Here is a 15593-nt window from a genome sequence, read left to right on the forward strand (position 1 = left end):
AGTTTAAGATCTTCCAATTTCATCTGAAATGCTACACAAATACTCAAAGGAAATTTCAGAGATTTGGAATTCATAATTGATAATATGCCACAGTTTAACTGGCATCATTTGTTCTCTTTTAATAATAATAGGGTTTCATAAAGTCAATGGCATCTTTGATGTATTTACAGTCTATTTGCTTAATAGGTTTAGATAAAAGCATTTATCTCTGGTATTTACATTATGGTCAAGAACACTTAGTGGACCAATATGTTCTACTTTATCACTTAGTTATGTAGATAACTTCAAGAATTACCATAATGATCAACAGCAGTGCAGAGGGAGCAGGGGGAGGATGGACACCAGGGACAACCTAAATAAGTTTCTCTCACCAAACTACAAAATGTAAAATCCCCTTCTTAATTATCCCCCATTTCCTTTCTCCCAAAGTGAGTTAGCTACAAGAGGCACTAGAAGGAAAAATGGGAAAATAACATAAAAAAAAGAGAAAAGGAACATATACATTTGAGGTTAGATTTGTCAATTGGTACAAACTCATTCCTATTATCTAAGAGGTTAACACCAAATCTTTAATAACCTTCAATTAATATTAAACTATATGGAAACTAAGCTGTTTTCCATTTGGACACAATATTTTTTTTTATGTGGTGCTGAGGATCGAACCCAATGCCTCACACATGCTAGGTGAGTGCTCTGCCTGAGCCACAAGCCCAGCCCCTCCATTTGCTTAAGAGAACAATGACAAAATTATTTTGTACTTGTCAAAAAAATTTAGATAGCCTACAGTTCTGTACATGAAATTACGGAAAGATAATTAGTAGGAAAAAGTAACACAGGAGTACTTTAACTATATCTCCATCATGCCATGTCCAAAGAGTTTTGAAGGCAGGAACACAGAGGAATTTTGGTCATCCTTTCCAAAGTAGGGAGAAATTTGATCCTTTTCCCTTCTCAAATTCCAATAAACCCCTAATAAGAAGTAAAGAGTTGGGTGCATGGCACACACCTGTAATCCCAAGGTCTTGGGAAGCAGAGGAAGGAGAATCCAAAATTTAAGATTAGCCAGGGCAACTAAGTGAGACCATGCCTCCAAATAAAAACAGCTGAGGATATAGTTCAGAGATAAAGCACACCTGGATTCAATCCCTGGTACTTCAGAAGGGTGGGGACACGGACACACATAAAAAAATCTGGTATCTCTTAGCAACAAGGAAAGGTGGCTAGTAAAGGGCAGGAGGAGGTGTTCCTTCAACAAAGTGTACTGCTGGGATTAAAGATGTGGCCAGTACAAAAGAGCTTTTACTGGACATTCATACCTCAGAGGTAACTTCTATATCAGTATCATCACTTAAGGACTTAGAGTCCTCAAGGTCATCATTTTTCCCCACTTCAATCACCTGTGAAGGCAAAGACATCTCATTAATAAGGTTTATCTGTTATAGGTAAGGCTATTACCTGAAAGCAAGACAAAATAGCTTCAATTTAAAACTACATTCTGCCTCCATCACTAGTACTTTTAAAAGGGAGCTAGCTTAAATGAGACCAAAAACATGGTTCAGCACACACCCAGCTGACATTTTAGTAGCAAATGATTGAAAAGGCCCTCAGAAGGGTTACCAAATATCTTCTACGATTAGAAGGGAGGTGTCCAAATTTACAACTACAGAAAAATAAATAACATCAAGAGTAAAACAGTTACAAAATACTAAAATAGAAATCGATCTTGGGAATCTAGGTAGACTCGAAGAATGAAAACAAAGCCATTTAAAATTTTATTCTTCACATTGAAGAATAAAATTAAGCTGAGCACGGTGGTACACGCCTGTAATCCTAGCAACAAGGGAGGCGGAGGCAGGAAGATCACAATTTCATGCCAGCCTCAGCCACTTAGGAAGACCCTGCCTCTAAATAAGTAGATACATAGATAGGAAGGAAGGATTGGGAATATAGTTCAGTGGTAAAGCAACCCTGGTTCAATTCCCAGTACCAAAACAGAACCAAAATAAAGAAGACTAAAAACTGGTTATGTGATATTCTGGTTGCCTTGCCAAAAAAAAAAACAAAAAACAGGAAACAAAAAGTTAAGAAATGTGGGGGAATATCTACTTAAAACCTTAGCTTTGTGGTCCAGTAAATAGAACAAAAACAATTAGGAAAACAACTATGAACCTCTACATAAGCCTCTCCTCCCACATATTTATTTAATGGATGTTTAATGAAAATCTTCTGTAGGCTGAACACTAGATCTGCTGCCCAATTTCTTTTGAGACTTATGCTGCCAGTGTCACTTCATTTTAGTGTGTTCACACCATTTATAACACTCCTCTCTTCTCCCATTTTAACTCTAAAATAGGTATAAAAAATTCTATCTTACCATTTAGTTATAAAATGATCATGAAAGCTATGAATATTTCTAAGATACCAGGATTTCTTCTCCTACAGGAGCAAATACTGAGATAATTTAGAAGCTTGTCTTGTTAGCACAGCAGGATTTCTTTTCCTTTAGTGCATTACGGCTATACGTAATAGTTGGGTTCATTGATAAAATCATACATGCATGGAATTTAATTTACTTCATTTTAACCCCCAATGCCCGCCCCTTCTCTTGATCGCCCCCTCCCTCTATTCTTCCTCTACTCTACTTATCTTCCTTTCATTAATTTTTTTCTAAATTGGTGCTTTATAGATATACTTAAAGATGGACAAAGGAGAATTTCTAGGAGAAAACTTCATAATGAGAAACTAGATAAGCAACAGGATAAAGAATAGCTTATCACTTCTAATTAGGGGCTTCACCATGAAACTTTATCTTAACTTCTGGAATAACTTATTATGAACCTTAAAATTGGATATAGGGAAACATTAAAAACTAAAAAGGGACAAGTGTGTGAGAAATTTGTTGTACAAACAGATAACAGCGACCTAAAGAGATCATGCTATGAACAAATAAAAACAATCAACATTAAATTTTTCCAGAACGTACCTTTTTGTCACTCACTTTAACTACTTCTTCACTTGCTTGTTCAGTATCAGCAGCTTCAACTTTTATTCCAACACCTAACTGCTCTGAAACTGACTCATTTAAAAACCACAAATCATCTGTAGTATCTGAAACAATGGCAGTACCTATATCCTAATAGAGAAAAACAAACATAAACTTCTATAATCAGTGTTTATCAGAAAATGTTGAATAGAAATGAACCAAAAACTTAGTAACTTCACATTACATCTCCAGAGAACATCTCACCTTTCCTCAACAGAAGTGTATATATTCAACACATACCTAGCTGACACCTACTGTGGATAAACAAATTCATGGATATAAGTGTATATGGCAAGGAGTTTTCTACTTTAATAGCAAATCAGGTATAATATTCAATAAATAGTACCAAAGAGTTTAAGGATTAAGGACCCAAAGTTACTTAACTTAATAGAATTCGTTGACACTTGTTTCTACAAGTGGCCCTCTGGGATTTGTAAAATCATTCCATTAATTCTGACATATTCTTTCCTTTAATGGACAATGACTGCTTCCTGAATAAATACTAATGGTAACCTAAAACCTATTACATTGCCCTTGCTATATGTCCATTCATTTATTCAAAAACTACTCAATAAACGCCTGTTATGTACCAGACACTGTTCTATGTGCTAAGTAAGGGAACAGAGCACTGAATATTACATCTCAGTGAGAGTAAACAGATCATTAAATATATATATAAGATACTGAATTGGATAATAATTGCATATATAAGATGCAATGGAGAATATAAACTAAGGTAAGGAACCAGAGTATCTTGAGAAGGAGACAATTAGGGATGGTTTGGCAGGGCTACCACTTAAAACTGCACAACTACCAAAAAAAAAAAAGGTAAATGTAGCCCAGTGGAAATGTTCAACATGACAGCCTTGGTGACCAGGGATAATTATAAGGAAATTCCATTTGAGGTAAGTCTTAAATCATGAGAAGGCAATGAAAGAATTTGGGGGAAGACAGTTCAGAAAGAGGAAAAAAATAAATCTATGTTGCCTGAGGGAGGAAGGAATTTTGGGCTACGGGGTCAGAAAGAAGCCTGGTATATCTGGAATGTACACAAAGAATGACAGATGAGGAAAGCCAGACAGTTCAGTTACGGCTATGGAAAGGATCCTAGAATTTACTCTACTTGCTTCCTGAAGCCACTGAAGAATTATACATGCAATTATACGTGTAACTTATCCTTTAAAAAATTTACTCTTTGAGTGGGGTGCAGTGGTTCACACCTGTAATCCCAGTGACTTGGGAGGCTGAGACAGGGATAAGAAGTTCAAGGTCAGCCTCCACAACTTAGCAAGATCCCGTCTCAACATAAAATAAAAAGGTCTGGGGGCCAAGGTTGTGGCTCAGTGGTAGAGCACTTGCCTAGCATATGTGAGGCACTGCATTTGATTCCCAGCACCACATAAAAATAAAATAAAGGTATTGTGTCCATCTACAACAACAACAACAAAATTTTAATTAAAAAAAAAAAAGGACTGGAAATGTAGTTCAGTGGTAGAGTACCCCCTGGGTTCAATCACTGGCACAAAAATATATTCTTGAGAAAAAATTATCTATTAGACGAACAAGAATAACAACATTTGTGGTATGAGGTGGCTACCATATGTGTGTGAGAAAGAATGATGACTTGAATTAATTTATGACAGTGGGACAGTAAAAAGTGGTTAGTGAGGTTCTGCATATGTTTTGGATAAAGAGTTAATAACTATGAATGTGGTCTATGACAGAGAAAATCAGTATGTCCTTGTGTTTGGCAGGAATAATTGGGTAGTAGTAGATTTATGAAAAAGGGAAGGCTCAGGAAAGTTTAATAAAACTAAAAAAATCAAGAGTTCATTTACATATCAGATCCAAAGGGGGAGATGTTAAATAGAGTGCAATATGAAAGTTGGGCATTTAGGAGAGAGGTCAGGGCTAGAGATACAAATGTGGGCATCAAATACATATAGACAGTATTTAAAGTCAAAGGAAAAAAAAGAATTCTTAAGACAATGCAACTTATGGTCAAGAGTAACCAAGAATATTACTCTTTTAAAAAAAAAAAGTTCCCTTTCAAACATGAAATTTACCTGATTTGTCTGTAAATCAGTTGAGCCATTACTTCTAGGTGTATAGTTGTTTCTCAAGTTTCCTAAAAACCACCAAGGCAGGCCAGCTACATCCCACTCCTCAAACCCAAGGTCCAACCTAGATGTCTCATCTTGGCTTAAATTTATCAAGTCTTCATCTATAGAAATTAAATAGAAAGAATAACTATGTATACAACATTTAAGAACTCACAGTCTCCTCAGAATACTAACAATCTCTTTATAAGACAGGTAAAAAGAAATTCTTATTCTTAATTTAGAACCAACCAGAAATCAATTATTTGTCTCAGTGGCAGAACCCAAATTGCTTCCTGTTTAGGCTTTATTAGATGATCATTTATGAAGGAATCTAAATCTCAAAAACTACTTGAACAATGGTATCATTCTAAAAAGATTTCTAAACCACCACATACTGGCATTTTAAACATTCACATCACTGTAAAAACTAAACAATGACTTGCTCTAGTCCATGGTGCCTGGTAATGGCTCAATCTATAGGACTGCAAAATCGTTGACAACACAGTGGCCTAACCCATGAGATCAAAATGGGCAATCACAGGGTAGTTAAAGCAGTCATACTATTATCACACACTTTGAGGCAGTTCTCAATAATTCATATGCTTTTGTAGATAACAACCATTTATTAACAGTGAACTTTTGTCAAATATACACATACATTAAGTCCTTTCTGGATTGGTAGACTCTTACTGGAATTAAGCATTCAGAAACACCACAAGTATTAAGGCCCATTTATTTCACATAAAAGATCTTGTATTGTACATGTGAACTATAATCAAGGCAATTATTACTGTAAATCTGCTGCTATCACATGAAATTCTTTCCTATCCTCTAGGATTTTGTTCTAATTCACTCTTTGCCTACTTTCTGATTCTTTTCTACCTACCTCATACACTGGGCCTGCCAAAGGCAATCCGAGGTGCTTAAATGTGCTGAGCTCTATAGGGGTGTAAGAATTTCTGCAAAAAATTAGTCTCTTGATCCTTTATCTACTTACAAAATAAGTCAACCCTGCTTATCATAGGCATATGGGTGGCATCTTTCTATTTATTCGTTGATTAAATGGTCAGAAGTCAAATTTCTGAGATGAAGTCATAAGTATCCTTATCTATTCAAGCTCTATTACTGTTAAGGAAATGGAAATATTTCCATTAAAAATTCCGTCCATGGGTTGGGGTTTAGCTCCAGTGGTAAGAATGCTTGCCTTTCATGTATGAAGAAGCCCAGGGCTTGATTCCTAATACCATAAAAAAAAAAAAAAAAAAAAAAAACCCTCACCCTATTTATAGATCTCTCTTACAATCCTAAACTATTCCCAAATTTCCATCACAAACTTCATATTGTGTCTTGAATTAATGGTTTTTATTTTGTTATTCTTTTATTTTACTGTTTTATATATAGGAGCTACCAAGGCAGATGAATTTATGTATGCAAAAAATTCATCAGTAGCAAACCAATCAATAAGCAGCTATTTTCTAATTTTCTCCAAGGCATCCTAGCTAACAGAAGATCTTACACTACTGCAGTAATCCCAGGTTGCTAAAAGAGCACTAGATCACCTTTAAAGTTAACAATGGTTGAAAAGGATTTTTAGAAAAGAATGAAAAATGACATATGCCCCTCCTAGTTCACATGAATTACTTTTTTGAGTTCTCTTATCTTCAAGTTTCTATGATGGTCCTAATTACAGCTAGTGCTTAAGATATCCAGATACCTTTTCTAAAAAATAATACCCTCCACAAAAAAAGTGTGTGTGTGTGTGGGGGGGGGGGGAGCAGGAGAAGGAAGTCTTAATCCAAAACTTACTTTCTCTAGAATTTCTGCATTTATGCTCTGAGGTAGGCAGTGCGGGAATATCACCCTCTTCAGTTCTTTTCCTGGAATTAGAACTTTCCTCTGCACTTTGCTGAAAGAAGGGAAAGAGGTCTATCAGTATAGTAGAAATGACTGAGACCAGGGGATGTAGCAGTTCCATTCTGGCTCACCAGTGTGTGCAACACAATGGGTTATGCACAAGATCTCTACAATTCACAACAGTCATCCAGTAAAGCAACACAACACCTCTCTTCAACCCATTTTGAGCAAAGATACAAAATCCCAAACCTGGGAGTGGGGGACAATGACCTCTGCAAAAAGGTCAAAACTGTTTTTTAAGAGCATTTACCTATACACTATCTAAGAGTATATGATCTGTATAAAGCTGCTAGCCTAGGGGCTGGGGTTGTGGCTCAGAGATAGAGTGCTCGCTTAGCACATGCGAGGCCCTGGGTTCGATCCTCAGCAACACATAAAAATAAATAAATAAAGGTATTGTGTCCAACTACAACTAAAAAAAAAAAGCCACTAGGCCTACCACAAAATTAGGCATATTTCAGACATTATATGAAACTCTCACCATTTACCAATGATTTTAAAACTCCCCCAGGTTTGAGGAAACTTTAGGAAATGGCCTAACATGAACTTAATTGCAACAACCCTGTTAAAATTTTTAATAAAGCAGTTTTCTCCAACACATACATATACAATCCTTCACAAACGCACAGGCACACACAAACCCAAAGACAACGCAACTGGAAGAACTGAAGATCAGAAGTGCTACATCCCAAAGAAAGATTCAGAGACTGGAACTCTGTTATGGGCAGAACAGAGAAGGTTCACTCTGTCCCTGGTCTGTGAACTCCCAAGGACCTTTCTTATTAAATTCTTACCACATTTGAGGAAAGGCCTTGGGAGTCCAAGATCCACAGGTACAGAGAAGGGGCCACTCTGTACAACAAAAGAAGTCACCGTGTGGTGATTTTACCTTCGGTTGGTCTTGACTTGGAATATCCAAACTGTGATCCTGTGCGAGAGCGAGAGTCTGAGCAGCATCTGGATAGCAAGTAAAACAAAAGGAAAACCTTCCCTGGTAATAACCATTCTTTCCACACAAAAAGGACCTCAGCAAACAACCCTAAAGCCAGGTTTGAGCCCTACAGATATACTTCACTGTTCTGGCTGGACAAGGCTCTCATTTGAAAGAAATAACCAGCATTGATAAAAAATGACAAAGACCAGCCTGGCAAGGTGGTATAGGTCTATAATCCCAGCTACTTGCAAGGCTGAGGCAAGAGAATTGCAAGTTTGAGGCCAGCTTAGGCAACTTCCTGAGACCTCACTTCAAAATAAAATGTGTAAAACAATAAACTATAGTTCAGTGGTAGAGTACTGGCCTAGCATGCATGAGGCCCTGGGTTTAATCCCCAGTACTGAAAAATAAAAACAACAAAGACCAAGATAGGCCACATTCAAAATAATACCAAAATATATATGGGGAGAAGTGAAAAATTACTAAAAATGACAAGCTTTCAATTTTTTATATGAAAAGTAGTCCCAATCAAGAAATAAGAGTATTTTTATCATCTCTTCCTTTACTACCTAATTTGCCTAACTTCAAACAGCAATAAAAATGTTTTTTTTTAAATTTAATTTGTTTTTTTTAAGAGTCAGATTATAAAATCTGAAAATGTAGACTTTCTCCCACTTGCTTTTAAAACAATAGCATCTTCAAGCAAACTGATATTCTAAGTGTCAGTGATGATTTATAATTTAAGTTTCTATTACCTGAATATATATTGGATTTTTTTAACAAAAACTTAATTTTCCCAAATTATTACAAACATTTCCTAAGAAAGGAGATGAAGTAGACAAAAGTTTTTCTCAAGGCTACTAAAAAAAAAAAAAAAAAAAAAAGAAAAGAAAAGAAAAATAAAAGATTATCCTAGATGAGAGAAATTCTTAGATATTCCATTAGCCTAAGAGAGAGATATATTCCAAAGACCTTAAATATTTTTCAAGCAGAACAGATGATAAAACCTTGGCTACAGAAAAGAAAATTTAGTAACCCGATTGATTCATTCATTATATGAAGCTGTAGTTAATGGAAATGCATCCAAATAAATCAATAGATTTTATCAGCCACTACCAGGTCCAGAGATAAGATATTTACAGAAAATATCATTCTCATCTAATCAAGACTGCCAGAGGGAAAAAAAATCCAGATTCTACAACTGGTCTGACAATTCAGTTGTTTCGTGCAATGCAAACATCTTCAAAACTGTAATATAAAGAACATTATTCCTAGAAGTATTTTTATATAAGCTAAGTGATGATACTAAAAGTTCTGACTACAGTGGCCCTCCAAGAAGTTTGACTAACATATACAATGCAGGCGAAACAGTTCCTACAAAGCAATTATTATATTACTGTCACTTAGGCTAAAACAACTAGAAGCAAAAAACCAAACAAAAAAATCTGGGAAAGTCACGTGTAAAAAGAAATTTTAAAATCACATGTAAAAAGAAAATTTAAAATAAAGTTTTCAATCCCCAGTATTACAAAAATAAATCATACACACACACACAGCTTGTCATATCTATTTCATTGTGTTAGAATACTTGGGGAAACTTAAATGATTTAAAAAGAACCACCTTCACAGGGTTGGGGTTGTAGTTCAGTGACAGAGCACTTGCCTAGCATGTGAGAGGCACTAGGTTAGATTCACATATACAAATAAACAAAATAAAGGTCCACCAACAAAAAAAAAAAAAAAAAAAAAATTGCTTTAAAAGGTGGCATTTTCAAAATAAAGGTCTAGGGCTGGGGTTGTGGCTCAGTAGTAGAGCACTTGCCTAGCATGTGTGAGACACTGGTTCGAGTCTCAGCACTGCATATAAATAAATAAAGTCCATTGACAACCCCCAAAATAATAATTATTTATTTTTTAAAAAAAAGGTCTAACCCAACCCACTTGCAAATGTGTAAAATAGTTATATGACAAGCATTCTGATTTGTCCTTTCAAGTAAAACACATGCAATTCAATTTATGAAAATTAATGGAGATGGCCAATGACAAGAACGAACGCAAGAGATAATCAGAGAAGATAATCAATCAAAATGATGGGGGGGGGGCTAAGGTTGTAGCTCAGTGGTAGTGCTTGCCTCGCATATCTGAGGCACTGGGTTCAATCCTCAGCACCACATTGAAAAAAATAAAGGTACTGTGTCCGTCTACAACTTTAAAAAAAAAATGATGTGCAATTTCCAGGTTTTTATTATTGCATGATGGTTTTATAGACAATGTTAGACAATCTGGGAGTAATGACAACTCTGTATCATACTTTTGCAAATGTTAAAGTCTGAAATTTTTTCAAAATGACAAGTTAAGTAACGAATAAAAGTGTTTTAAATTAATGTTCAGGGGGAAAAAATGTGTCCAAAAAAATGGGTGGAGGGTCAAATTGTTAGAGGCAAGGGTTAAAGAGACATCAATATGTGGCATAATGGGCAGAGAAAGAACTGGCCTGTCAGAAATCTCTGCTCTATTATTTACCAGTAATGTCTAATATTGAGCAAATCACTCATTCTACACAGACACACAAAAAAACAAAACCTGTTTCTTTAATTCTAGACCCTTCTCACAGGGTTGTTACATAAATTGAAGTGTTTGCTATAGAAATGTTCTTTATGATATATGACATATTAAATTCTGCAGAGAAAGTACCAAAAAAATTGAGAGGGGAGAAAAGGTGAAATTTTACTCACTCCATATTTCAGACTTAGATCAATGAGGAAAAAAAATTACTAAAAAAGTAGATCAGCAATTTAAAAAATTTTTCTATATACTTCCAGCCATTAATGACTATGACAAGAAAGCCGTATGATTCACAAATCGCTGATATTCAATAAAGTTGCCATCATTTGCAAGACTTCTCAGAAACTTAGAGCTACATCTCTAAATGGGTGAAGTGAGCAAATGGCTCAATGAAACAAACAGGCTTCAAAAGTCATAATATAAGTTCAAAATCATGTTGCAATGAGAGCAAAACCTCTTTTCCTAACTTTAAAGCATAAATCAATATTAGAAATTGATTCTTTCCAATCTATTTACTTTAGCAAACATAGCCAATTTAAAGAGATTATTTTGAGCTTTCTTCAAAGAACAATGCTACCTACAATCTAATTTAAACTCACAAAATGGCTTCATATAGGAGTGGAGGGGAGGAACTGTCATTATTTGGAAATGACAGTGTTACATTTCAGCTGTATCCAGTTTATTCACCCATGTCTATCATACCACTACTTTGGGGTTTTCAGATTCCAAGGCCAGTTTCCTGAACATACCTAATAAATTCAAAGGACTGTATTTAAAAGGTCTAGAATCAAGCAAAGGCTTAGACAAACTGGCATTCAGAAAACAGATTACTCAAATCATTAGGTGAATGGTTTTAGGGGACCTTTATAATAAATGGATCAGATTGACAACACCTAAGCCCCACAGACCTTACATGACTGATGTAATCAGACGACAGTACAAAGCACCACCTAGGAAGAACTCTTGACAAAAAAACTTAAACTTGAATGTATTCAAGCACTACTAGCATAGGAAAAATAGAAAGGCTGAAGAAACAAGTTAAACAATCACAAGGATACAATCTCCAACTCCTGAGTATAGGAAATTCTACAGGATAAATGATCCATTTCTTTAATAAATCAATGACATGGAAACAAAACAAGTGTTCTATACCACAGTAGAGTGTCTATAGTTAATAATTTATTATGTATTTCAAAAACAGGAGAGGATTTTTTAATACTTCCAACACAAAGAAATGATAAATGTTTGAGGTAATATGTACTGATTTGATCATTGCATATTGTATACATGTGACAAAATATATTACACACCACAAATCAATTATGTATAATTGTATCTCATGAAAATGTAAATTTTTTAAAAAGTTGTGATTAAATAAAAGTATTAATTAAAACCAAACCAAACACACAAAAAAAGGAGGATTAAGTTTTACAGATTAAAGAAATATGAGATGTATCAACCAAATGCAATGTGTGGACTTTGTTTGAATCCTGATTTGAACAAGCCAAAAATAAAAGATAAGTTTGCTTAGCAGGGTTGTGAGGCTGTGGGTTTGATCCCTAATGAAAATAAAATTAAATTTTTAAAACTGTAAAATTTTGAGATAATGGTGAAAATAAAACAATAACTAGCATATTAAATAGGATTATGGAATAATTATTAATTTTGTTGCGTATAATAATGATGGATGTATGTTTGAAGGAAAAATGTCCTTATCTGTTAGAGATTTTTAAGTTATGTCTAAATTGTAGCACGCATGACAACATGTTAATAACTGCCAAGTCTATGTAGGCATCTGCCTAATTCTCAGTATGTTTGAAATTTTTCATAGTGAAAAGTTAAATAATAACATTCTGTAAGACAGACAGTATCCCCAGTCATACAAAAGACTGCATTCCATTTCTATTTCCATCCTCTTGCTTGCCCCTTTGAACTCAAAGCTATAATATAGACTGAAGAAATATGTGACATACCTGTAGTAGCAGTGGTTAAAGTGACAAGATTCTTTCTTAGCATATCATAGAGAGGGCTGTAAAAGAGATAAAATAAAAAAATTAATAACTCTAAATGCCACTGTTAAGATACTGGTCATGGGCTGGGACTGTGGCTCAGTGGCAGAGTGCTTGCCTTGAATATATGAGGCAATGGGTTCAAATAAATAAGTAAAGGTATTGTGTCATCTAAAACTAAAAAAAAAAAAAAAAACCCATTTCAGTGGTTTTCCATTATATAACACATTATCTCTGATATGTCATCCCCCCAACTTTCCCTATTAAGTATAGAGAAAGAGAATTCTTTCCCCAGAACTGCTTTATTTAAAAAAAAAAAAAAAATCACTCTTAAGGTCTGGGGTTGCAGCTGTGGTTAGAGCACTTGCCTAGCATGTGTCAGGCACTGGGTTTGAGCCTCAGCATCACATAAAAATAAAGGTATTGTGTTCATCTACAACTAAAAATATTTTAAATAAATAAATAAATAAGCTATAATAGATGTTAAGATATAAATGTCCAGGTTCTTGTGACTACTTTGCCCCCATTAAAAAACTGATTAGGGCTGGGCACTCTGGCCCACACCTGTAATCCCAGCAACTCAGGAGGCTGAGGCAGGAAGATTCCAAGTTCAAAGCCAGCCTCCGCAATTTTGGCAAGAATGTAAGCAATTCAGTAAGACCCTGTCTCTAAATTTGAAAAAAAAAAGGAGGGGGTGGGGGGCTGGGGATGTAGCTCAGTGGTTAAGTGCCCCTGGATTCAATCCCCACCCCAGTATCAAAAAACTGATTAGTTTTTGGTTTAAAAAAAAGTGATTAGTTTCCAGTTACAGTGGCGCATACCTGAGGCCGAGGCAGGAGGATTACAAGTCTAAGGCCAGCCTCAGCAACTTAGCAAAGCCCTAAGCAAGACCCTGTCTCAAAATAAAAAATTATAAAGACTGGGGATGTAGCTTAGTGGTAAAGTGACCCTGGCTTAAAAGACAAAAACAAAACACAAACAAAAAACACTTGCTTACATTTTATGTCATTAGCTAACAATTACCCAAGTTGGAATATTTCCTTCATTTTAATTGAGGGGTGAAGGTGGAGAAAAGTCTTACTTTACTAACTTAAGAAAATGAGCTAGAAGAAAGTAGTCTTTACTAAGCTACAAAGAAAAGTGAACAATGGTTTCTCAATGACTGACCAGCTTGACCTAATGCAATACACCCCATGCAAGAGGAGAAAGTCACACAAAGATCATCTTATCTCTACTATGATTCTGCCTAGGCTCACCAACAACCTCAAATTGTCCTGCAATTCTACATTTTTTTGATCTGCTCCTATTTTTCATCTTTGATCTTTCCTTCTATTTCTAATAATTACTTCACAAAATCCTAAACTAGCTACATCAAACTATCTCCTACCTGCATGATATCCAATCTGAAGCTCTCCTTCAACTATCCCCTCTGTGTTGTTTAGTTCTCAGCTTAAATTTCACTTCCTCAGGGAAACAATAATATTCTAAAATTCCACCCACTCCTAACTTTATGTACTTCTTTCTATAGCGTATCTGTAATGTAATTTTACCACATATTAGTGTGATTATTTGATTAAAATGGGAAAGACCATTTATTTTTAAAGCTCTAAAAATCAAGACTGTGTTGCTCACTACTATATTCCCAGTGCCTAGCAAACGTATGCCAACCCCTAAATATCTGTTGAGTAAACGAATTAATCATCAATAACCCAAGAAGATTAATAAGCACTCAAAAAAGATACACAATCCCTAACTCTTTCTACCTTGGATCTTTCACGGAGAAGCTCTGACGTCCCAGTAGTTCTCCCAAAAGATCTCCACCACAATAAACCATATGCTGCTCCTGTTGATCATAAAGCTGCTTCACCATTATATACTGGCCTAGATAGTGCATTACCTGCGTGGGAATAAAATAACATGAAAGAATCTGCTGGACTACTATCTAAAACAAAAATTATAAAAAGTAGATAAGGAAGTATGCTAGAGAAAGAGAACACATTTATAAGATTGTCAGTGCTTGTACACTGGCAATATAAAAGGGGTCCTACAACAGGATAGTTGTTCCCAACTACTAAGTACATCCACTCATTATCTTTCTGGCCATCAACAGACTCAGACTTTTTAGCACAGAAATGTGCTCATCCAGGGCTGGGGATGTGGCTCAAGCAGAGCGCGCTCGCCCGGCATGCGCGCGGTGCTGGGTTCGATCCTCAGCACCACATACAAATAAAGATGTTGTGTCTGCTGACAACTAAAAAATAAATATTAAATTCTCTCTCTTAAAAAAAAAAAAAAAGAATACACTAGGATTTGTATTCTTTAAAAAAAAAAAAAAAAGAAATGTGCTCATCCAACAGTGAGAAAAGTGATGAATCTACTTAATATCCCCTCAAAAATGTTCTCACTAGTTCAAATGAAAATGTCTGTTCTATTATTAAAAGCAATAAGCTTTAAATCTGCCTGGATCATAAAAATATTTCCTAAATCCCAGGGGCATATAAACAACTAGGCTTCTGCTAAGCTCACTTTTTTCTTTCTGGCACATGTACAGTGTTTAAGAAGCTAATAAGCAATTATCTGCACAAAATAAAATCTAGGTATTTAACAAATAAATACTTATGTCTGAGTTTTTTTTCCCCCACAGAATTCACAAAATGGAAAAGAACAAGTTCATGATTCAAAAACCTGAACATTATATTTTAAAATGCAGATGAAGCATTTCCTATAACTTTTATTATATCATCCAGGTTGGAACATTTTGTCAATGGACCTGTCTGCATTTTAGCATAAAACTAATGAAACTTATTGAAAATAAATGTTTTCTAAAGGTAGCAAACTTGAAAAAAAATTTTTTAACTTAATAATTGGTTGTCATAGATCACAAACTAAAAAAATCTTTATTTCTTATTTTTTATTTTTTTATGTGGTATTGGGGATTGAACCCAGGGCCTTGTGCATGCGAGGCAAGCACTCTACCAACTGAACTATATCCCCAGCCCAGCTATCTTTAGATTCCAACTTCTTAG

General features: G+C 35.2%; 1 protein-coding gene across 7 annotated transcripts in view; it reads right to left on the reverse strand.

Annotated features, from left to right (window-relative positions):
• Mdm4 (MDM4 regulator of p53) overlaps positions 1–15593 on the reverse strand; it is a 34624-nt gene that overhangs the window by 8568 nt on the left and 10463 nt on the right. For 4 of the 7 annotated variants that reach the window (XM_076832416.1, XM_076832415.1, XM_076832412.1 and 1 more), the window contains 7 exons: positions 14331–14464; positions 12532–12587; positions 7949–8016; positions 6952–7051; positions 5110–5267; positions 2984–3133; positions 1317–1397 (listed from right to left, as the gene is read on the reverse strand). In XM_076832416.1, coding sequence (XP_076688531.1) covers positions 1317–1397; positions 2984–3133; positions 5110–5267; positions 6952–7051; positions 7949–8016; positions 12532–12587; positions 14331–14464 — 747 coding nt within the window. Of the gene's footprint in view, positions 1–1316; positions 1398–2983; positions 3134–5109; positions 5268–6951; positions 7052–7948; positions 8017–12531; positions 12588–14330; positions 14465–15593 lie in introns of those variants that run through there. The other 3 variants (XM_076832417.1, XR_013088492.1, XR_013088493.1) reach the window with 3 other exon arrangements.

The sequence above is a fragment of the Callospermophilus lateralis genome, chromosome 13 (genome assembly GCF_048772815.1).
Source record: "Callospermophilus lateralis isolate mCalLat2 chromosome 13, mCalLat2.hap1, whole genome shotgun sequence".
NCBI classification, from domain to species: Eukaryota; Metazoa; Chordata; class Mammalia; order Rodentia; family Sciuridae; genus Callospermophilus; species Callospermophilus lateralis.